General features: G+C 42.2%; 1 protein-coding gene across 7 annotated transcripts in view; it reads right to left on the minus strand.

Annotated features, from left to right (window-relative positions):
• NRXN3 (neurexin 3) overlaps positions 1–24,604 on the minus strand; it is a 969,254-nt gene that overhangs the window by 935,039 nt on the left and 9,611 nt on the right. For 6 of the 7 annotated variants that reach the window (XM_086462626.1, XM_086462625.1, XM_086462624.1 and 3 more), the window contains exon 2: positions 1,166–1,183. The exons of the other annotated variant lie outside the window; for it this stretch is intronic. In XM_086462626.1, the coding sequence (XP_086318752.1) occupies positions 1,166–1,183 (18 nt within the window). The remainder of the gene's footprint in view (positions 1–1,165; positions 1,184–24,604) is intronic. 7 annotated transcript variants of the gene reach the window in all.

Raw genomic sequence — 24,604 nt, forward strand, 5'->3', positions numbered from 1 at the left:
GCCATTTGGCCACTTCCATCCCCACTGTTGCCAGCTGAGATGCACACAGAATGCAAAGGACCTCAGCAGAACAAAAAGGGGGCTGACAAGAGAAGCCAAAAAGCTAAATATGCAGGGAAACTACCCGAGCGGCTGGCCCTCACTGCATCTCTCTGAAGTGTTTCACAAAATCTGATTATCCAAGTGTAGAAAAGAAGCAAACTGAATGGAAAACTCATTCCAGGTCCAGGTTGACTTTAGCAAAAGTTATGCAGAAAGCTGAGAAGGAAAAGGGCCCCGACTCTTCCATCATCCCACTCCAGCCAGGGCAATGCCAGCTGCTTCCCTCAGCTCTCATTTCCATTTCACATAATGATAAACCAGGTGGAGCTGCCTGAGCATGAGGTAAAAATCAGTTTCTTAAGCTTCAGTGGCAACAGCATGTGGACTACAGCGTAAGGTGGCCTAGTTCGATTAACCCTTGTAGCTGAAGTTGGGGGACTCTGATCCTTTTAGCAATGAGAGAGCAATCTGGGGAGGGAGGTTTGGAGTTCTCTGTGGTAAAACATTTCCTTGGAAGAACTCCCCACATAAACAAGCACATAAAACACACATTATTTTTTTTTCCTTTTAAACAAATCATTTGTGCCCTGATGGGAATTAAAGTTTTGATACCTAAATACGATCACACATTCACATTCAGGCAGAAAGATTTCACTGGTTTTTAAAACCTAAAATAAAAGAACACAAAAACCCCCTTTGTTAGTGGAAACGAAACTCAACAGATTATCAGTGGGACTAGCAAATAGAGTAGACTGCAGCAGGAGGTGGACAATGACTGAACTAGATTTGTACTCCAGACTACACACAGATACATCAGAAATAAACTGTATATAATGCAGTGTTCAATGCCAGCTAATTAGCAACACAAGCAACAATTTATAACTTAATTTTCATTCAGAAAAACATCCCTTTAACCAACCAACACAATGTAATCTCTGAAGAGGGATGTTTGTGACCTTTACTACTACGAAGACCTCCTTTTTGCAATCTAGACCCTGTGATGTCCAGTATGAAGATTTGTTCTGAATGCTCTCAGGAAGCAGGACAAGATTTCTGCCTCTGGCAACTGCCCACCACCATTCCTTAAAGAGCAGCCTTTCAGCTCAGGAAAAGCAACACTTACCTGGAATACGACTGACATCTGTCGAGGTGTTTTCATGGCAAGCAGAAGGGAGAAAAAGAAAAAAGAGAGAGAGAGAGAGAGAGAGAGAAGAGAAAAAAGCCATTAGCCACACAGCAACTCAGCATCCTTGCATGGAAATCAATTTCATGCAAAACCAGAAGTAATTAGGTTTGTTTGAAGGCCACCCATCTGCAGCTAAGCAGCCAGCCATGCAAGGGAGGAGACACTGGCTCCCTCTCCGCTGTGCATGTAAAAGTAAATCTACCACCGTATCTGTCTGGAGAGAAAGTTCCTGGAATCAGATAGAACCAAGCCATGTCAGTTCCTGTAAGAATATTGGTTAAAATATTCTACTGTTTTTCACACGCAAAGGGAACAAACAAACAAAAAAAAAACAACCTGCCTGCGGTAGGTTTCTATTGCACATAAATTCAAGCAAGTTTTCAGAAAAAAAGAAAAGAACCTGCTCCCCTTTTACGAGGGGCCATGTGAATTTATGACCAGATGCAAGACACTCAACATAGTCCCAAAGTCTAGAAGAGAGACCATTCCTTTTCATTCCTCCTGCCTATCATTCCCAAAATAACATCCTTCATTGCAGACAGCAGCAGGGGTGGGGGAGGAGTGCCAGAGGCTTGCACATCCCACATGTTGTCCTTTTACAAGATGCTGAATTCAGACCAAATGTCATTCAGTATTTTTTCTCTTTGTGACACGAGACCACTTTTCAGAATCAATCACATAAATCCCAGAGTAAATCAGTCCTTTAAGAAAGAGAAGCAAGACTATGTCAGTGATAGCATCGATCACAGAAAAGGCATATCTTTGAATGTAGTGTTTGTTTGGGGCAGAGCCCACCAATCCCAGAGAATGTACTTTAAAAAAACGTCTCTCATAAGTTTTTTAGCATCCCAAGTTTAGTCTTGCTCTGAATAGCTACACTTAACATTTTCCTTCCAAGGCAGTCCTCCAAAGAAAAAAAATGAACTTGCTTCGAGAGACAGTGAGGCCAGCTCTATAGGTAGCATTCTTCCCTGAAGGCTTGTACCTTGCCCAGGAGTTGTGCTGCTGCAGGTATCATCTTTCCAGTATGACTTCAAAGCAATACGTTAATGATTTGGACTACTACAGGTCCCAGAACACTTCTGCCACTAGTCTAGGAGCACGACATGCTGGGTGCTTCGGCTACACACCAAGGTCTAAGAACGTATTCTCCTTCCCCGAATATCTACTTCACTTTCCATCAGTATTGCCCCTTCCCATCCAAACCACCTGTGTTGCTGCCAAACCGGTGCCACTTGTCTTCCCGAGACACTTGCATTTCAGTGGTGAGTGAGTGATTCCCGTGCTTGTTGCTCTTTATTTATCACTTTCTGTTGCTTTTTGTTTATCACCTTGTAATGGCTCCAGAATCATTTGAGGAAAAGTCCCTGTGGTACATCACACTTATATCAAGCCATTCTTCCCTAAAGAGGTAATAACCCAAATAAAACAATGCACAAAGAGGGAAGAGACTGTTGCATCATCTCATTTAATTTCTGTAGTTTCTACTAAACATATATGTCAGATCTGATGAGTGTTATTTGCTGCCTTTCCTCTTGTAACACATAATTGTGCCTAAGAACTGGTGTCTTGGCATGTGAGCCTGGAATGACACTTAGCACTGAAAGTTTGCCTGAAAGTAGTTATTTTTAGGTAGGAAAAGAAAACAAGTGTCAGGCAGCAATGCATGCACTGAGGGTGGAAGGCAAAAGGAGGCGAGAGCAGGGGCAGAAAGAAGGAGCAGACCCTTAAACACCACTGCAGAATGTGAGCACAATGCGAAAGAATTTGCAAGTCCACAGCTAGGACTTGAGTTGAGGTGTTGCTTGGGAAAACCAGTTGCAGTCAGAGATGACCACGCATTTCAGAAGAGGAAGAAGGGAGCAACATAAGGTACTGCAAATGTTTCTGATAATCCAGCAACTGCCCCAAAGCCTATTCTACGCAGGTACAAAGCTCTAGACTCATGTTGTCCCCTCAGCCTTCCTGCATGTCTGACAAAGGAGCAGGCACAGCTGCAGTGGGCTACCTCGGGGGCTGGGAACAGCAGGCAGCCTCACCAGGGTGTCTGTGCTCCAGGAGGAAATCTGAGGGATATTTAGGGAGTAAAAAAGATCAGCATATAGAAAGGGCAAAAGAAAGAGCTAACCAAGGCTGAGCAAGGGATAAACACATTAAGCAAGCAAGAGAAGAGGCAGTGGGCTGTGACTGATACACTGCTTGAAATAATACTTATTTAACTGTGTGTGAATTAAACAGATCATGAAGCTGTTAAAAAGGGGGAAAACGAAGTGTTAAGAGCTACACAAGCATCTCTAAACCATAGTTTCTCAATGACAAGAAACAGAGGGCAGACAATAAGGGGATTTCCTTTTACCCACATTTTTTGTTCAAATGGCCCTAGGAACAGGCATCCACAATTCTGACTGGTTTTACCCTTAGCTTTCTTTTTGCTGCATCTTTTTTGGAAAGTGTCCACCCAACACAATTTCTGTGTACACTAGTTGCATCAGGAAATCACTGTTTGCATCTCTGTGACACTTTTGCAGTATTTACCTGTGTGGCAGCCCAGGTCATTAGCGTCACTTCCCATACTAAATACAAACGGAGTTTCTTGTATTGCAGACACCCCCCCATGTGGTATCTGCTGGCAAATGCTGATGTTCAAATGGTGAAAGTACTTGGTTTTTATTTTAAAACACACATGAGAAAGCACTGCTTTCTTTGTGAAGACAAAAATGGCATATAGCCAGTCACTCCTCACAAAAGACCCTACAATGAATACCACTGTGCCATACAATTGAAATTGCCATGCAAGTCCTCCCAGGAAACCCTGTAACACCTCTGCAGTGTGGTGTGCCACTCCACTGCGGTGCACAACTAAAACTGTGGTTGCATGTATTGACCCTTAATAAGAAACCTCTGATGTAGCATCTTATGGCTGGTGGCTCCACAATTAGAAGAAATCTAATGCCTCAGGAAAGGTAGAAGATAGAGGTGGCAAATAGGCAGAGTGACCAGATCTGAGGAGCTGAGATGACTCTCCTTCAGACCCTGTCATCTGCGATGTTCTCTCAAACTCTCTTCATGTTTTTCTGGTTTGTCTTCAAAAGGAAGACATGTTACATTAAACATGTCCCCACTCTCTTCCTCTCCCATCAGCACTACCTTCCTCCCCCCATAGGGACCTCCTACCTGCCACAGAGACTGAGGCGTACAGCATTCCCCAATTAAACAGGGAGAATGCAGAATCCACGGCTAACAAAAAGGCCACTGACCATGGGACTTACTGCCATGTAGACAGAGGTTTCTCCACTCTCTTCAGCTCAGAGCAGTTCAAACACAGAAAGGTCTGCCTCTTAACAAAAGACAAGGCAGAGTTTGCTTTATCATATACACAAGAGTCCATTTATTGCTCCTTTGTAAAGGGTTGATCCGCAAGCCAGTGCTGTTTGCTTTTGTTCTTTGACAGTAATAGCTGGGTTGAAAGAGGGATCAGGAGGGCTGCTGCCTTTGTCTGGTGCAGCCCCAGCCATCTGGGTGGGGTGGAAAAGGAAAGAGGAGGATGAAGGGGAGCGGAAGGAACAAAGCAAACATTATTATAGCTCAGATCATTCCCGTGCCTGTAGAGGAAACATCTGAGGTGGTTTTAATTCTAACGTTTTTAACAAGAAGTTCAGCAATAGGGGAAGTTGTCACGAGAGTGCACTTGTCTCTCCAACTGGAAGACAAGGACAGCACAGATTTTCTACGCACACTAGCCTTTACACACCACCTTGACCTGAAGAGAACTGCTTTCATTCCCGTCTCCACGGTCCATTCAATCTTGTCCCCCACTTTGAAGGGCTGTGGACACCTGTTCTCTGCCAGCTAAACTGAGAGCCACTGACTGTATTCACATATCAGAAAACAGCTGTCAGGTGGAAGCATCCTAAGCTAAGTGGAAATAATCACATAGAAGTGAATGGCACTCTCCTGTACTACAAGTCCCTCAAGATCTCTGGCATCGCCCTCCAGGATTATCTGGTTACCCTCTCTCTGAATGCTGGTGTGTGGAGAGGACTGGGGAGCAGGCAGAAACTGGGGAGAGGAGGAGGGCACTTAAAGGCGTTTTTTTGTCATAGGAGACCCACTCCCAAATAAGAAGAGATCCTGCCTTTAGACAGGAAAATGACTTTATTCTGAAGCTCATTCAGTTACTAACACCTAAAAAAAGGTTTTCTAAGGCAGATTTGGCTTTCATCATGCCACAAATACACAAGACGGACATAGGTACAATTTCACTGGCAGAAGCATGACTGGTTGGGAACTCTTACGTACTTTGACTTGCTGATATATATGAAAACAGTTCAGATTGATTGATGCATTTATGGCAGTCTGTGAAATGATTCAAAAGATAGGTGATGAGCCAGCCTGGACTCCTGTGGTGTGGTAGTAAAGAGATGCTGGTGACTCAGAACCAGCTGATTTCCTCCTAACTGAGCTCTGATGCAACATTTTAACAATATGATGAAGAGCTGCATTTTGGCTGAGCTGGAAACCCCTCAAATTGCAATGAGCAGAGTCTTCATTACTTTGATACTCCATCAAAATGTTAATTCCAGATGCTGATTTGGCAAGCAGTCTCATTCCATCCTAACCCCGTCTGCTAAGTTAAAGATCTGTTAAGGTGAACACATGGTCCTACTTCACCTCCTACATCAAGCTGTGGGGACTATTGCTGTTGGTGCAGAACTCTATAGGCTCCTTGTCTTTCTCTTCAGGACACAGTGGTTCAAAGCCACTGGGAGGGTTACAGTGACATAAAAAGAAATAGCATTTACATTGTATAAACAACAATTCTAACAATTCTTCTAACAACAATTTGCTTGGGTAAAGATGGGCTCTGATGAGATCAGTTCCAAGCATTAGCGCAACATCCCTATAGTGCCCATGCTCACAGAGGATTCACTGATTCCAGTGAAACTGCCACAGAAATAAATTTGACCAGTTCTATTTAATTTGCTAAGCATTTAGGATACTGAAACAAATGCAAGACCAAGCCTATGATGTTTGTCACTGAGCTACATGCTGGGATGATGAAGAACTTCACAGTACTAGCAGGTGTAGGCCTTATTGTCTCACTCCAGAAGAATAGGACCCTGTAATTTGTGTTAATGGAGTGTTGAACACTTCTGATTTTATTCAGTAGAGACAAGTGGTGACACACAAACAAGTTCATTACAATCAATTACATTTCTCTGTGTCCTTTGTCCTATGGGATCGCTGAGGCTTCAGTCCCTCGGGAATAGTACTCACTTGATATGTTGCATAGAATTGCAGACATTTGTGGTACTGCGCCTTTGCACAGCTAATACCCAGGATCCCGAAGCACTTATTAGCTGTGAATATAGGAATCATTCATCCAGTACTGAAATGCAGCCAGCTCTGAAGTGAAAGAGACAGATGTTTAACAGCTTATAGGAAGGCCATACAGCAGTTTAGCATGTCAGAGTTAGAACAACAAGAACTACTTAAGGAAGCAGAATGAAAATTGGCTGATTCTGCTAAAAGTGCCATGTGATTTTAAAGCACTCCTGATTTAAATGAGGTGAAGTGATTTGATTTCAAATGTTATCTGAATTATTAACAGTGATTTGATGCCTCCAATGCTCTTCTCCATACTGTGTGCATTAATGTCATGGGCAGCCTGCCCTCTCCACAGAGTCAAATGTGAGGTTGACAGGCACATGCCTGAGCATGTCACCCTCGAAGGTGTATGAAGGTTGTGTGGAACCTATACCTACTAAAGAAAAGGGACCCTTTACCTCAAGGGGCCAAGCTTTCTCCTCTCAGGCAACCAAGATACTCAGGCAGAGTGTGCACTAGAGATAGCTGGGGAAACATTTGCAGGCCATTATGGTTTCACTACAATGGCCTGGCCATTTAGAAGAGTGCTTTCATGTCAACATGTTATAGATGGATTAAGTATGCCTACTGCTTTCAGAAACCAAAGCACAGAGTTACTTAGCTCCAGTAAGAGTAAAAAAAAAAAATAACAAAAAAAATCTTAGAGAAATGAATTCATAATAATGCCTCTAATTAACTTTGTATCATTACTATTCTTAGATAAAGCTGCTTGCTGATTTCACGGCTTTCAGTGAAAGTACCATTCTCCCACACATCCCAACAAATATGCCTATGTACATTCCTTGGGGCCCTGGCTACATTGCTGGGTAAAAAGTCAGCAGTTCTGTTGCCTACTACTAGTAAAAATCCAACTGGAATTTAATTACACAGTGCCCTCCAAACATCTGTTGATCTTCACTTAAACTGCCTAGATACATTGCCTCAGAACTCCAGGATGAAGCTTCTTTCTATTTCATCCTAGGTGCCTGGGCACTGAAAGAAACAGAGGATTTGCTCCCTGCTGTTTTGCACAGCACCCCCATACAAGTCCATTCAGCTGGTTGTGTTCACAATCTTGTGGAGCACGCAAAGATACATAACTGTATAACTTCTGAAGGGCAGGTGAAAGCAGAAAAAACAAAGTGTCCTCCTTATTCACCTTATTCACCATAGATAGAATGAGAAGAAACTTACGATGCAGAAAGGGAAGTTTTGGGTTAATCTTATAAAAAATTGTTAGCAACAGGGTAGTGAGGCTCTGGAATTGCCTGGGTACTGGGATTTAGCCACCAGCATTGGAGACTATTAAGAAAAGACTAGACAAGTATTTCTCATTAATTTTTCAGATACACCTGGTCTTGTCTTGGAAAGACTAGTTGGCCCTTGAGACCTTTTCCAATTCCATTTTCTACGATTTTATTATTCTAATTCAAAAGGCACTCTCCCCAGACAATCCCATCAGTAACAGCTGCCAGGCATCACAAGCTAAGAGCCTCAGCAATGGAGCGGGGCAGACACCAAGGCCAAGCCTCTGACAGCAGTCAAGCGCAGGTACTCAGGGAAGAGTCAAAGGAACTGAGAAAATACACAGTGCCCTTATTAGCAGCTTCCAGCAATGACAGACTGGTGAAGGTTGCATCATGATCAAAATGTTTAACAGTCCTTGATGGACTTTTCCCTCCTTGAATTTGTCTGGTCTCTTCTGGAACTAGAATTGATGTGGTGTGAAACAGTAATTTCATTTGTTCATTTAAAACCTACAGCGGAATATATCGCACCAGGCATCCCCTACCTGTTGCTTTAGAAAATATTGTGAATAAACATTCACAGCACTCTTGACTGCAACTGTGTACTTCACCTCTTACTTTAGCCACTTCTTTTCTAAACTGAAGAGTGCTGGTCCATCAAGACCCTCTGCATGTGGCAGCCATTCTGTGCCTCCAGTGAAAGGACATCTAAGTTATCTACAGCACAACCGGCTTTGAATTTTTTCCTTGGGTCAGTTGTACTGGGCCATTTGTGTACCTAGTATATTTTAGCACAGGTCTAAATCCATCAGAAGCCTGTCCCTCCCCTAGGGGCATACAATACTACACAATCTGGCCCAAAATCCACTAGAACAAAGCTATTATTCTTGTCAGAAATGCAAGCTGATAAGCTTATGAATAAGAAATACAGACTGTGTTTGAACAAATAAGACTAAAAGCACTCTAACTCTCTGGAGACCCTTGTTCCTCACCAGGGCTTGGTGCAGATCCAGACCCCCTCTTTCTGTTTAGCAGTATCATGCACACAGCCCTATAAAGAGCACTCATCTGTCCTAGAATTCACTTGCAACACTTGGGCCAAGAACAAGCTCCTGCAAAGGATGAATAGACACCAGAGGACAAACAAAGCACGTCATAGACAAACATGGACACTCTGATAGCGTGTGCCCAAGTTACACACATAGAGTACACAGTCTCCTCCACAAACACCACAATTTGTCACTCAATGTCCCAAGCAGACAGCAAGAGCCGCCATATGGTTCATCATATTACATACTAGAAGTGCCAAAGCTTTTTCCACCTAAGTGGGCACTCACAGAAAAAAAGGGAACTAAACAACTTTCCTGCCTTTAGCTACAATATTTGGGACCACTATTTATAAGCCATTCAAACATTAGGAGCAGTGGCAGGGTTACATAGAAGTTGTTTTTGCCTTTTCACAGGTCATCTTCAGTGGTAAAAAGAGGAAGAGGATTTCTCTTTCCCTCCCAACTCAGATGAAACAAGAAACTATGAACTTCTGAAAGCATACACTCATTGCTTATACTTCTGCCAGTTTTTTCACATTTCTGTAACGTTACCTAGGAATCTTTACACTGCTTCCATGCAAACACTTATGGCTGGAAACTCCTATCCTCATTCAGATTTCCCTTCAAGGTGAGACAGACTCATGCTTTGCAAAGCCTTTCAAAAACTAGTTGCAAGAGAGTTACATTCCCACGGACAGCTGCTTCTTCATGTTCTAATTACAGCCGAAACTAGCTTCCACTACAAGCCAAATTTTCTCCTGACTTTAACAAGGATTAAATCAACCACTGTGACACTTCAGTGGCTGCATCCTATCATAGCAAGAGATGTTCTTGTAAACTGGAGGTGATTCATACAATAGATCTTAGGGATACAGGAGCAAGTTTCCCATGAGCAGCCTTCCTATTTTAATTGATTTAGGCATCAGGAAGGATGGCAACTGGATGGATGTCCCTAAATGAAATACCCTCCCTGCCAGGAATGCCTTCCCTGGACTCACCGACATTGCTACTTCCTCTTAGAGCTCTCAGATCCAGGAAAGGCAATACTGCTAGAAGTTATCAGAACATAAAAATGACAGGGAGCTTGCTGATGGTGGTGCACAACAGTAGACTTTCCCATGCTGACTACCATAAAAATTCACCTATTTTTGAGCAGTCTTGTGGCTTACACTAAAGTGAACTAATCGTCTGACCCAAGAAGCTAAAACCAGTCTTATTGCAGGCACTCTGCTATCTGCTCAAAGCACTGAAATCAGACCTGTGGGGTTTCACCTTTGTCAGCATCACCTGCAAGACTGACACAGTTGACTGGAAACCAGAGCATTACCCACCATATGCCACAGAAAGGGAGTACCTCTCCTGTTGAGCGAGAACCTGCATGCATCCTGAGCGTTTTCATCTTTGTCTTGTTCTCAGAAGCTACCAAAGGCACTTACTATCCCAAATCGATTGCAAATTGTGCTGCCTCCACTCCTCTCTTATCATCCAAAAAAAGATGGACAGGAATGAACTTTGGGCATATTCCCTGTGACATATACAGCACTGAGGATATTCAATAAATAGTAACACAAAGAACAGAAAAAGGAGTTAACACAAGGAGATTTGGGAAAAAAAGTGATAAGTAAGCAGAGAAAGAGCTTGTTAAGCCTATGAAGTAGCCCAAGCTATAATCTATTTGCTGTACCCAGTCATGGAATTAATAAAACAAATCCCTCGATAAGTCTGACAGAGTTATTAGAGGATGTTAATATTCCCCTCAGAGCAATCTCAAGAAGTGGAGCTGGAACCACAGAAGGCTGTGACAAGCCTAGTCAGGCAAGGGTGGAGGGAGAGGAAGGGGGACCCTTCTCCAAACCCACCTGACTCTCTCATTGTCAGCATTGCTTACTCATCCCCAGCCTGTTCTGGAAAGGGTCAGAGGCTGCAGAACAAGAGGGAAATGTGCAAGGAGGAAAACTCCCCATCCCCACTTCTGCTGTCAACCTAATCTTACATGAGGCAGGAAGAGAGATGCTGCTCTACTGGTTAAGCTCTGTACTATCTGAGCCCTTCCCTGCTCACAGCAGGCCTGGGTGCCAAGCCACAGCAAGGAGGCTATCCCGTACCACTGGCCTCAGAGGCCACCACCTGAGCTCTGAAGAAGCAGCAGCTTGTGCAGCCCTGGAGGGCCAGGAAGACTCCTTTGCCCAGTTACACCTGGCACTTACTAATGTCATATGCCAACACTCCTTGTGCTGCATTGCAGCATCCCAAGAGAGAAATAGCATAATATATCCATCTACAATGCACACAGATGTCCCACAGAAATAGAGAAGTGTCATTTTCCACATTAAAAGGTACCTCTAGCAGGCTCCACCCAGTAGCCCAGACATTGTATCTTCAGTATCATGGTACTTGTTTGTTGGAAGGTCTAAGTAGAATTATTAGCGTTTCACCACTGAATCCAACTCATACAATGTTTCACACCTCCCTAAGATTCCTGAGATTAGACATCTCTCTTTGAAAAAAAAAGGGGGAGAAATAAAACCACTTTCTTTCTCAATGCTGACTATAGCTAATATAGAATCAATTCTAGGTTTATTACACAATTCAGATTGGATTAATTTGTAACTCAGTTCTGTATTGGGAGCCTTGCAGAAAACACTATACTTGGGGAGTCAGTGGCCTTGACCAGGCCATGCCTGCTCTGTTGGCCTTGTACTTGTACTTGGGGCTTGAGAAGCCCGTACGTTAGCAGTAGCAGCCACTGCATCAGAACCTGCAGGAGTGCCTTGTGCCAGTCTATGCTGGGTGCTGGTGGGTGTTATGACAGAAATAACATTCCAGCGCATCAGGAAAAGACACATGATTCTATTTGCTACACAAAATAAAAGGCACTACAGCATGGGAAGTAGAAGGAAAATCCATCCAAGGTCCATCTGATGCTGCAGGAAAGCAGAGCTCCCAGCCTCTGAAGTAATATAAGACTTACTTGCTATGTATATTCCTCTTTTTATTATAGCTTTTTAAAATGTCTGGTTTATTACACCATTTGTTGTTGAGCCTTCTTATTTAGGTCTGGAAAATCCCTGCACACTATCTCTTGCACCCACCTGCTCGCCAGCGTGGAACCGCTCTAAGAGAAAGACTCCTCAGAAAAGGCTGCCACAGTGCTGGTTAGCCACCTGGTGCCATCAGGTGCTAAGATTTGTGCTTCAGCAGGTCTCACAGTCTCCTGTTCTAAGCACACATCTCTGTGAATTGCCTACTGATTTGAAAATAAAGACCATAATCTTGACATTTACTTGGTACCTATAGTGTGCTTAGCACGCCTCTGGGTTTGGTATAAGTAAGTATCAACTAATTATTGATTCATTTACTCCAATTCCAATTAGGATGGATTTCCAGTGTGCTTGTAAAGTGAGAACTCTATTTATTACACATAAAAATATATAGTGCATGCTTCTCCAGCTTACAATAATCACCCTAAATACAGCATGAGTAATCAGAAGAAATGCATCTTCTTTTGCTCACCCTCCTACACTTACATATCATTTTTAGAGTATGTGTTAGTGGGTTTTATATTCCATGTTATTGCTGTATTTGCTGCTTCAATATATATATTTAAATTAAATAGAAGTCATCAAGAGGTTCTATTGGAAGCATTTGCCTTGTTTATTGTTGAAAGGCGCTGCTTGGAAAAGAGTAACTGCTGACTTTAGTAAATGTAAAACATAACGATGGGAAACAGCTGCATTTTGCATCTTTCAAAACGCTGAATTTTCTTGTGTGAATGTCTAAATGTAGACCTCCAGCCCAAAGCGGGATCCACGCAGATGCAGACCCGAGTGCATAATCACAGGGCAGGGCAGGACCTTGTATCCACTGAATTCAGCAGATGTCTCCATTGAATGGACTAGGATCAGGCCCCTAAAATTACTAGCACTTGCACGCAGAAGAATTTTGAGATTGTTTTTTCTATACGCTTTCCAAAACACTTTTGATTAATATGTTAACATAATACACATAAGCTCATACCCAGAACAACAGAAAACAGCCAGAGAAAGTGTAGGAAAGAGCTGTACATCTTTTTGGTATTGAAAAAATTTTGAAAATGTCTACTCTTTCCTAAATCTGTGAAAAGGAGTGTGTGCAATAAATAGCTTTCATGTTCATTTTCTCACATCTGTTATACAAAAGACACTGCCGAGCATTATGAAGCTTTTTACCTCCAAGCCACCAGTTCAAATCCACTGTAGGTCAATAAAGATTCAAAGTTATTCCCATCTAGCAGTCCTTCCATGACCTAACTGAAAGTAGATGAGTGGAGCCCTCAATTCATATCCTAGCTGATTTCTGAATCCAGAAAAGCCACCATCATAATTGGCTTCCAAGAGTACACAAACGTATCGAGCATTGTATAAACTGAGAAAGCACAACCTCCCCACCAAGACGACTGCCAAACACACTGTCAAACACTAGCACTAACTGATATCTCACCTGGGTCTTGAGCACAGAAAGAACACTATTTAGCCTCTTATTTCTAAATGCAATCTCTTTGCAGAAAATTTCCACTAAACGCTTGTTGCATGAGTAAAAGCTAGTACCTCTCCTTCAGGAGGAACTGTTATTTCTCACCAGCTGGGATCCAGCTCTAACTGTTCATGCACCAAAAGCATGGAAAAGAAAGATGTTAGGACCAGCATATGTCAGGCTGTTCCAGGATGTCTGTACCTCCATGTCTATGATGAGGTCACGGAGAGCCACAGCCCCCCCACAAATTGTTATTCCCCAGACAATTCAGGGCCCATAACTGCAGCATGAACCAGGGAAAGCTGCTCAGCTTCTTCTGATTACATCTTACAGAGCCTCATTCACTGCCAGGTCAGTAAACAGTCCCATACTAAAAGAGCTAATAAAAACTTCCTTCACTAGGGATACAGCCCTGAAACAAAACGATAACCATTAGGGAGCAGAGATTCAATTCATCTTTGGATAGCAATGACAGTCATAAGCACTGTTGCTGAGGGATTTGAAAGAGGGACTGTACATTCTTTTCTATGCCCTCTAATTATTAAAAGGGTAATATCTGTCCTCTCTTCTTCAAGATTATGTCAGTGTGGATCCAACTGGAAATGACTGGAAAGCAGTAGTCTTCCAAAACTATAGAAGAAAAAGTACTTCAGCTATATCAAGGAGCGACTGAAGGAGGGTATTCCTGAACTGGCATCTGACCTAGCTGCCTTTTCAAAGACATAATGTTTAACAAGACAGAAAATTGACTATTCTGTATTGCCACCTCACAACGAGTTGCAGAAACAGGCAATAACATCTGCTTCTGAATTCACAGAATCACAAAGTAGTTGAGGTTAAAAGGGACCTCTCAAAACCATCTATTCTGTCCCCCTAATTCCCTCAGGGTCAAACTAGAGCAGGCTGCTCAGGACCTTCACTAGCCAGGTTTTTACTGTCTTCAAGGATGGAAGACTATGCCCCAGTCGGTGAAGTGTGCCTAGATATGCAAAACCCCCACTCATTTAAAGCGAGCTGGATATAACCTCCAAGTGGTTCAGAAAGGTGTATCTCTGATGGGCTGGATATAGCCCATAAATACACAGAGAGGTGGTCCAAGAGGTGTAGTCCTTTCCTCTCCACAGAGGAATGCAAGTTTGAGAAGAACAGCACAGATAATGATTTGCAGAGAACCCCAAGGACACAGTAGGAATGAAGCTGCAGTTTCAGTTATGGAGTTACAGAATTTCAGTATAATTTTTTTGCAATTGTATGTTGCATGATACAGCTGAAGGAGCTGAACATGAGTCTTTGTATTAGAGGACATCCATAAGAAGACACATTCAAATATAGTACAGTCTAAGGCTGCTTCAAAGCAAACTTTAGAAAGCAGACATTAAAGCTTCAGGTAGAAGATAAGTCTCTAATGAAAAAAGTCAATATAATGCAAATCCTGAAGGATTACTAATACTGATAATACTAAATTTAAAACAGAATACATAGAATCATAGAATCATTAGGTTGAATGGACCTCTGAGATCATCAAGTCCAACCATTGACCTAATACCACCGTGCCCACTAAACCATGTCCAAAAGTGCCATATCTACACGTTTTTTGAACACCTCCATGATTGCGTCTAACTGCATAAGTACATGATATGCTGATATTGTTGCAAGGTGAACCCCAAGAATTGAACATTAATCCAGCACATTACAAGAACAGCATGTAGCAGCCATGTTCTTACCAGGGGCTTGAACAGGTACAGATAGCTTTAAGCAGCCCTTATTTAAAACTCGTATGTAAGAAGTGACTCCTCCTGGATGAGAACTTGTTGGCCTGGATGAAAATCTCCTAAATATGTAAGAAGCAAACTGGTAGTCATATTCAGCTGTTCACCTCCCATCTGTCAGGCACAGCAGCCACTCAACTAGGAACATTATCAGCAGGTCATTCTGGTATACATCCATGTAAGATGGAAAAAGGGTGGGGGCCAGCTGGGTATCTAGACAGGTATGACAACCCAAACACTGTCATTTGGTAAAAGGTGACCAGGAAAATCATAGCTTTGTACCACCTAATCCTAGATAATAGGCAGCATACATGGGGAAGTTGCAGAAAACAACACAGGTGTAAAATTCAGCCAATAGAAACCTAGTACAGGCAGTATATAGAGCAGCAGATGGAGCACATGGTATCTTCCCTTGTAAACAAGTCTGTCATGAAATATCTGTATTAGCAGAATGTACAGAAGAACATTTATAAGGACTTTCTCAGCAGTCACCAGTTGCTGGATATCAAAAGTCTGGTGAGGAAGCTTGCCAGCCTGGAGGCGTAGAGCAGCAAGGTTAATAACACTATATCCAGATTCTGATGATTTCCCAGTGAGAGAACAAATGAGTACATCTCTATGGCTGTTTATATTATGTAACATTATATGGACATATTGCATTATCAGCCATGCCACAACAGAACTCTATAAAACAAGCAGAAACACTAAGCAGACCAAACTTTCTATTCCAGGATGTTGCTGTAGCTTCTTCTCCTTCCAAGAGCACATTACTCACCACTGCAGATAGCTCAAGCAGGTATCTGTGCCTCATAGTGATATTGCCCTGGAATGGTCATGACCACTTCGCTGTGGGGAGGACAATAAAGAACATCCTTTTTCTCCAGGATCAGCCATAAGAAGTTGAGGTGGAAACATGTGATCCCTTTGGTTTTATGGTGCCTAGACATAATATATTGACCTTGGCCACGCTGCAGAATGCCAGAGGTGAAGCCTAACAAATAGTATCAGTTCTGCACACCACCATTTGAGAGGCACTGATTCCTTCTTACCCATGTAATACAGTTTAATCCCCACTTGCAAATAACTAGAGAAAAAGAAACTGTCCAAGAGGAGGATATTGCCTATCAGCCATAATGTCCATGAATTTAACTACTTGTTATGGGTGAAACTGTTGTAGCTTCTATCTACTGGGGGAAATAGAACACTCTTCTACTCCAAATGCTGAATGCTTGATGAAGCCTTCACAAGAACATAAAAAGCAAGGAAAAAAAACAGGCCTCATGTTAGGACCACTGATGTCAACAGCACCACTCCAAGGTATGTCCTACAGACTGAGTGATGTATGCAAGAACTGGGAGCCAGGCTTGAGCTTAGAGATGTCAGTGGATAAAGGTTTGGTTCACTACCCTAAACTTCAGACAGAAGACAATATGCATGCACCTGCTAGGTTCCTTCAGACCTAGAGTAGGGAAATAACCTCCCTTATTATTTGGTGTAATGTAGCATGAGGAAAAGCTGCTTCTTCACTTCTACACAGTCTCTTTTATGACTCCCAGAGAAAGCAACACCCACTTCTACTGAGGACAAGCCTTCTTATGAGTGAGTGACACCCTGAAAAAGAATAGGGAAAAAGATACAAAAGTTTAAACTGGTCAGATAGGTACAGCCATACCATGATTTACAAAAGAGGATGAGGCTGTCTCCAAAGATTTACTCACTAAACTCTGAAAATGGTCCTAACCACCACTGCAAATTTGCAGGTGTATAATGTGTGTGGGTGGTATTATTAGGGAAGAAGATGCCTGTTATCCTCCAATATCTCACCAAACTTCTTGGCATGATATTCAGGTTGCTAAGAAAGTCAATTCCATTTATCTGAGAACTGTATTCACTACAATTCAACGACAGAACGCAAAACCCTAGAAAGCACAAGTTAGGCCTTCTGGTTTTCCAGAACATGTAGTCCTGTCTTGTATTACAGCTATAAAGTCTCAAGTGAAAACATTCAGAGTTGGTCTGAACCTCTCTGAACCTCTAATGTCTAATATTTCATAGCAGCACCTTGCCACCATGGCAGACGTAGCCATAGTGATTGCGATGTCCAGTACCATTTGGTCAATGGCCAATCCCCTTTTTAATAATGTCTAAACATGTGTCTTGTAGTAAATGCCATGCTGCCACTTTTCAATAGTTCTTCAGGGTCACATTTGGTTTTGACTGTTCCTTATGATTTTAGGCCCTACAGGATCTCCTTCAGGAATTGCATGACGCTCATATAAAGAAATCATATGTGGCCAGAATAATGACTATGACATAGTCAGTTCCATAGGAAGAAGTGAAATCCCTTCTCCACTCCTTTTGCACTGGATTACTCGACTGATGCTGGCAAAAAGCTATGGTTATTTTGGCTGGACCATCTCACATCCTGTAAACCACGTTCAATATCTTGATCTAGAGACTCTGAAACTCTTAAGAACAACTTCTGGACACTTAATAGCACCTTAATATGCCCCAGTTTGCCTGACGCTACTTCACCCAATGACAAAGATATAACAGGTCCTTCGGTAGTGAGCATTAGTACTGCATTGTCACTAGATCTTACTCTTCAGTGTTTCTCCATATCAATAGAGAAAGACATTTTCCATTTTCTAAATGCAGTGCAGACCACCTTCTTACTGAGTCCAGACCATTCAGCAGTGTACAGTCTTACGACATACAGATTATCATTGGTCTGCTAAATATTGGCCAACTTTGGGCTATTCCTGAGAAGGTTTGACCTTAGAAAATACAGGACCTGGCTCCCACACCAATGATGACCAAGACAGCCTTGGTGGTGCTGCCTCAGAACATGAATAGCATCAGCTCTGTTTTTTTTCTGCCTGCTGTCTTTTCCACACAAGTCCTTGCTTTCCTGTCTATTACAGAAAGCCCTGAATGAAGCCACTTCATTTGAGAGCAGACGGCTGGAACTTATCTTCAACAGGGCCTCCAAAGACTGTTCCAGCAGATGGAGCTTTTACCTCACGTCTTGCAATTTACACATTCTTGTGGAGAATGACAATTGGGCATCTGCTCCTTTCTGAGATTCCTACACACATAAGAAATGCCTGTTGCATCCATCCCATATAGTGATTAACCCTGGAAAACATAGAGCACTTAAAGCTGGCAGGGCTTTGAATCCCAGTGAGGTCAGGAGTCATCCTTTCAGACAGACAAAAGCAACTCATAGCAAATGGTCTAGGAGACAATAGAGGTTAATATTTTCTCAGAAACTAGTTTAGCTTGAGTGTGTTAGCCACGTTCCACTGTCTAGTTCTCTGTCATAAGACCTGGAGGGAAAGGAAAGAAGGTCACAGCACCTTTACATCATCCTATTAAAGGAAAGGGAGACTCAAAGCTCCCACAACTTCTCTAACTTCATGTATGCGGAATGTGTGGGCCCAATACGATCCATAGCAACATTTGAAAATCTAGAAGACTTCAGTCCCCAAAACCAAGAGCAGAGGGATGAAAAAAAAAGAAGACTGCTGTAGGATAGAAGAGATTCATGCATTGCTGTGCTGTTCATATAGCTGGCAAGATTCTTGGGACACATTTGATGAGGGCTAGGAAGGTGTGAGAAGTGTGTCTCCAGTATCAGGTGTCCAATTCCAGCAAGGGAATCGAACATCAAAAGGAGAGATATTTCAAGCCCTCCCAACAGATGCTCAGGGAAAGGATCCTCAAAAGATGTTGACACTTCACTTAGCTGAAGACAAATGCTAGGAGACAAATGCGAAAGTACAGCTTTACCTTCCAACTCGGTGCCTTGAAGGCTGATCAGTTTTCCATGCTTGGGCAGTCTTCCCACCTCAAACACACAGCATGACTGGGTTCTCCCTTGCTGACTTGCTTTCTTTTCTCCAGTTGCAGAGCCCAACCCCCAGCCTCCCATAGCTTTGCCTCAGAGAGACCGCTTTGCCTCCCAGTGTCAGCATGCAAAAGCTGGCCTGGCCAGTCACAATCAGGAGGCTCTTCCCCTGCCAGCTCTGATCGTCTTGACAGTTCTGCTTTCTCCTCACATCATCTGTCATCTCTCTCGGTCCACCTCCCCCTCCTGAAATAAGCGTCCTCCATCTACCATGTTAGGGTTGGGGGCAAGAGGAGCAAGAATCAGTGCCAAAGTCAGAGTGCTATCTGCTTCCTTCCTAGTCCCAACAGAGTGATGAGCCCAACAGAGCCAGGTTAGGACAATTAGGCTGAAGGAAAAGCAGTAAAAAGCAGCAGAGCTACAAGCAGCTGCAAAAATCAACTAATTGTATTTCTGCTCTGAGGAAGGAACAGATAGAGTGTTGATGTTTAAGTGTGGTTTGGCTTACAAAAGACTGCCAGAAAGATTTAAGGAAAAGATGCACACAGTCATAAGTCCAGGCACCACTCTCCAACCATCTATCATGGAGCTAATAGCTCCAGCAACACATCTCAGTCTGGACTGGCCACTCTCTTTTCTGCGAGTATCTGGGGATCCACTTTGACAGCACTACCAACAAATGTCACTCCTGATCTTGGCATTGCCTGTTAGTTTAGATCTGTTTCCTTCTGGCCTAGTTCTGCTGATGAGTTTTATTACAGACCTGAAGGAATTCCAGTGACATGCTTCTTCACAGCACCAACAATTAAATTCTGTTGTGCACTACACTAAAATAATCCATAAGTAATGCTTACAACTCCTAATAATTTAATTTAAACAGCTTCTGTAACAAATGCCAGGTCAGAACTGTTAGTTACCCCTGAGCAGAGGAGTCCTACTCACGCTCCTGTGTGCTATGCAGTAAAACAGAGTATCTGCTGGAGGACAGTATGGTTAAATGCAGTATGTCATGATCACACAGAAAATAAGAGAACACTTTTGGGGTAAAGAGTCTCTACTCAAGTCTTCTCATTATTTTACTGTTTCCAGAATAAGCACAAAGTCATCATGCCTCATCTGCCACCACCTTCGTTCCATGCAGAACTTTCTGCTCACTTGGGTGCTTGTTGTTTGACAGGCAACTTTGTTTTCAAGGGTAACACTAGAAATGGGACATACTGGAAGCATTTTCAGTGTCTCAAGAAGAGACTTTTGGGCAACAAACACAGAGAGAGAACTCTTCTAAACTGTTCTTTTTACGTTGCTCAAAGACAGCAAAGATAAAAAGCCCAAGTCTTTTCAGGAATTTGTTTTTCTATGTGATCTTCTTTCAAAATAACCAAACAAAAAGTCCAATCAAAAACTCCATCACATATGAACAACCTCCATAAAGTCAGATCTATCACTCAGCTGGAAGCCAAGCACATAAGAATCCTGCCTTCAGTGGTTCATTGGAGTCACTCCACTCTGGAGCAGAGTTTCCAGTAAAACTCACTGTCTATATTGACAATGAATGCCAGGCAGGAAGAGAAGGCTATGTGAAAGCATCACCTTGGCAAGTTTGCAGAAATGCAGAGAGGAGGGGAAGTGTAAGGTGCCATTACACTTTCTCCTGTCACCTTTCATCCAAGCGGATGTTCAGTAAAGCATTCAAAGACTTAGAACTAGTGTACCATTTCGGTATTTTTGGTGAAACTATAAACCTCTCTCTACTGGAAACATTTAAAGAAACTGGATCTTCTCTTCCCTGTTTTGAAAAGTTATATTGAAGAGCACGTAAACTACAGATGGGCAAAACCAGCTAAAACTTTTATGGTTACAAACCTATTTTTCCTCATTACTGACTATAAACCAACACTAAACAGAGGAATCCATAAAGCATAGCCCAACTAGTGCAGCACACTGGCAAGAGGTAGGGAATAAGCTGGTTCAAGATGGTTTTAGCTAACAAAGTTACACGACAACAGCCACAAAGGCTAGAACTTCTTGGATATAGACAATCCATTCAACCAGAAAGAATAAAAAGACATCTTTCTTTGAATTTCAATTAACTGAAATTTTACAAGAACCCCTAAAATCCAAAGCCCCACTTTTAGCTTCATATTCAATGTAAACCACAGTATTTTGCAGCTTTTCTAGCACACTTGGATAAAACTAGATAAACTACTATATTGAACATGAAGAAAAACTTCTTTACTTTAGGGGTGACAGAGCACTGGAACAGGCTGCCCAGGGAGGTTGTGGAGTCTCCTTCCCTGGAGATATTCAAAACCTGCCTGGATGCAATCCTGTGCAACCTGCTCTAGGTGATCCTGCTTCAGCAGGGGGGTTGGACTAGATGATCTCCAGAGGTCCCTTCCAACCCTGACCATGCTGTGATTCTGAGATTTAGCATTCTGGAATCCTCAGGCAGTTTCTGACTTGATACCCTTCAATAATTCACATTCTGCTTGCCTCTCAGTTTTGCCATCAGTAAAATGGAGATAACATGCATTTCACAGCGTGGTAGAGTGATGTGAAGGCTGACTGATTTATCAGTAGTTGTGAGAAGCTCAGGAATACTCTGATGAAATGTGCCACATGTATGCACAATTTATTATTAACCTGACAGCATTTTAGCTCTTTATTTTCCTGCCTTGCACACAATTCAAGTGCAGGATGCCTGAAGCACATCTGAATGGATGCCATGTGGCATTTTGATTGTAGCAGGTACTACCATTTAATTCTGAAATTCACAACTATAAAGCAGGATTTTTGAAATTAATTTTCCTTCTTTGCTCAGTTTTAAAAAAAACATTTGAATGGCCTTGGTTTTAGTTCAGTATCAGATCATTAAAATTATTAAAGGCAAACATCAGCAAGGAAAGAATCTCATACAGAAATGTGCTCTTTAGGCCAAATCTTTAGAGGTGAAAAAGAATGGAAATAAATACAATACCAAAGTAAAATGATCAAAACTACTATTTAGAAGCCCAAACCAATCACAAGGCTCCAAGGTGCCTGAACCACTTTTCAAAATGGGACTTAAAAATAGTATTTTTTTAAACTGACAAGATCAACAAATCTATACAGATTTGGATTTAGTTCTTACTTAAGCACATCTTTCATCAGTACGAATGAACGCTTTGCCTGACTAAAGGGTACTTGGTGTATTGGGCTAATTTTAAGTTGAATATTATTTATGTGACCAATGTGCAAGAACACATTTTAGTCAATGATCTGTACATTTGATGTATTTTCTACAGAACAGTTTATTAATGACACAGTATCTGCAGGTTCAAATAGTTCACATACCCAACACTGCAGCACAGTCAGCCAGCTGTTCACAAGGAGAAAACAACAGCGCAAGTGTAAGGATAGAAACTAACACAGATGGAACCGACATTTTGTTTCACTCCCAGACCTGAAAAGTGGCTTAAATTGTTTTAGTCAGCTTTCCAACAACAACATTTTGTCAAGTAACCAAGAGGAAACTTGAGCAATTTCAGCTCTGGAAGAAAACCAGTGGAGCCTGTGACAAATGCTCCCAAATAGTGGGATATAGATTCATAGATTTTTAAGGCCAGAGGGAGCATTAAATAGACCTACAACACAGCAGTGACCTCCACTGTAAGTGGCAGAAGGGCTATAATTAAACACCATTGACAAATGAGGTCTGAAATCACAGCCAATTGTTCTCCCGAGATAGAGGATCTGTTACTTAGCCCTTCGGTTTAGCTATCTTTTGCCTCAGGCAAACTGGGAGTCACCACACTGGCAGCAGCAATGACAGGAAAGACATCCCAGAGCTCAAGAATGGCTGTCATGCCATACTAGTGCAGTTCCCACGTGATTTTCAGAGGCAGAGCCTTGCTCATCCAGCCCAAATCTCAGCTTGGGCTGGCTGCATTTCAAAGAGGGTTTCTTGCACTGAGAGGTATTTGTTATGCTCTTCTTTGGGAATGCTCGCTGCCCAGTCCTCAGGTCCAGCTACATTGCAAACTACTCCAGGTCAATCCAACACATTAAAAGGTGAAGACCAAACTGCTGACAATCCCAACCTCTCAAATCAGCAGCTGTGGTTCTTTAATATATGCAGCCTTGCTGCCTTCACTGTCACTGCTCAGAGACTGCACTGTTCAATGATACTGGCACATCTGAGAAGTCAAAGAGGCAATAACCCACCCAAGTCCTGTCCACTAAAGATCATTCCTTGGGCCCTTCCTTTAGTGGAGCTCTTGACAAACAACAGTACCTATAGATCTGTCACTTCCAATGAACTTAAATGATAACAGTGCTTCACACCACTCTTCTCTCCAAGGGTGGTTTCAAAGGACATCCACCTGACTCATCGCCCTACCTGTGCTCCAGGCTCCACTCGCTGTCTGCAAGCTGGAAATCTGTTCTCCTCTCCAGTCAAGTCTAACCTATGCTTAGGTCTCCTTTTACCTCCACTTCTGAGCCTAACAGTTACCACAGTTGTAGCACAGCAAGGTTGAGTCCATGGGTTTTCATTAGAGCTTTTTAGCCAATGTGGGAGCATATGCCCCTTCCTTAAAACACTTCAACATTTTTGTCATGTATTGCAGCTCATCAGTAGCGGGTCCGTACTAGGGACAATAATGTCAGTAAGTTATAAAATAAGCTACAAACATATGCACAATTGATTACATGTTTTAAAAAGTCAGAGTCCAGAAATTCTACAAAATAAAAATATATCACTTTTTCTGCAGACTGTCATCAAAACCAGTATTTTTTTCTAAATATTTTGATTTGAATGAAAACACCATTTCTCATGAGGAAAACATTTCCAAGCTGTCTTATTCTGATGTGTCTTAGCTGGTCAAAATGTTGCTTCACACGTCTTTCAGTTGAACATGCCACAAGATAGGGCAGTAAAAAACCAGACTGCCTTATAGATATATTTATGTAAGATGTGAAGTACAGACAAAATGTATAGGTATACAGGTCTCATCTGTTCAAAACCAGCAGGTTTGGGAATTTGTTGTAGATGTGCTCATCGCTGCAGCTGAAACACAGCTGAGCATTTCAGCTTAAGTAATGAAGGAAAATAAATAATTTAGAAGGACACAACTAAGCCAGTAACCTAAATAACAATTCGATCATTGGAGCCCTATTTTTTTTTTATTTTCAATGAAGAAAAAAAAAAAAAATCAGATCTCCAACAGCACAGTGCCCACTAGAGGAACACTGAAGAAAGAGGATTTTGCCATTTTTTGCAGCATCCAGTGTTTTCTCAGAGGGTCTTCTACCCAATAATAAACTTATAGCCATACCACTATCATCATACAATGCCTTCCAAGCTGCTGTGATCACACAGCTACCAGTAACTAAGATGGCAAATTTCCAGCTAGATATGCCTCTATGAGTTGCACCTCATCTTTGACATTGATATAACTCTAGCTCTGGTTATCCCAGGAGATGCAACAACACTACTGCTTCACGGTGGCAATATATCCAATCCATGGTTTTTAATGTTCATTGATCTCCTGTTATCTTCCTTAAAAGTCAAAGCTGTGTGAATAACAAGGACCTACACAGGT

This window comes from Leptosomus discolor, chromosome 3 (assembly GCF_034619465.1).
Source record: "Leptosomus discolor isolate bLepDis1 chromosome 3, bLepDis1.hap2, whole genome shotgun sequence".
Lineage (NCBI taxonomy): Eukaryota > Metazoa > Chordata > Aves > Leptosomiformes > Leptosomidae > Leptosomus > Leptosomus discolor.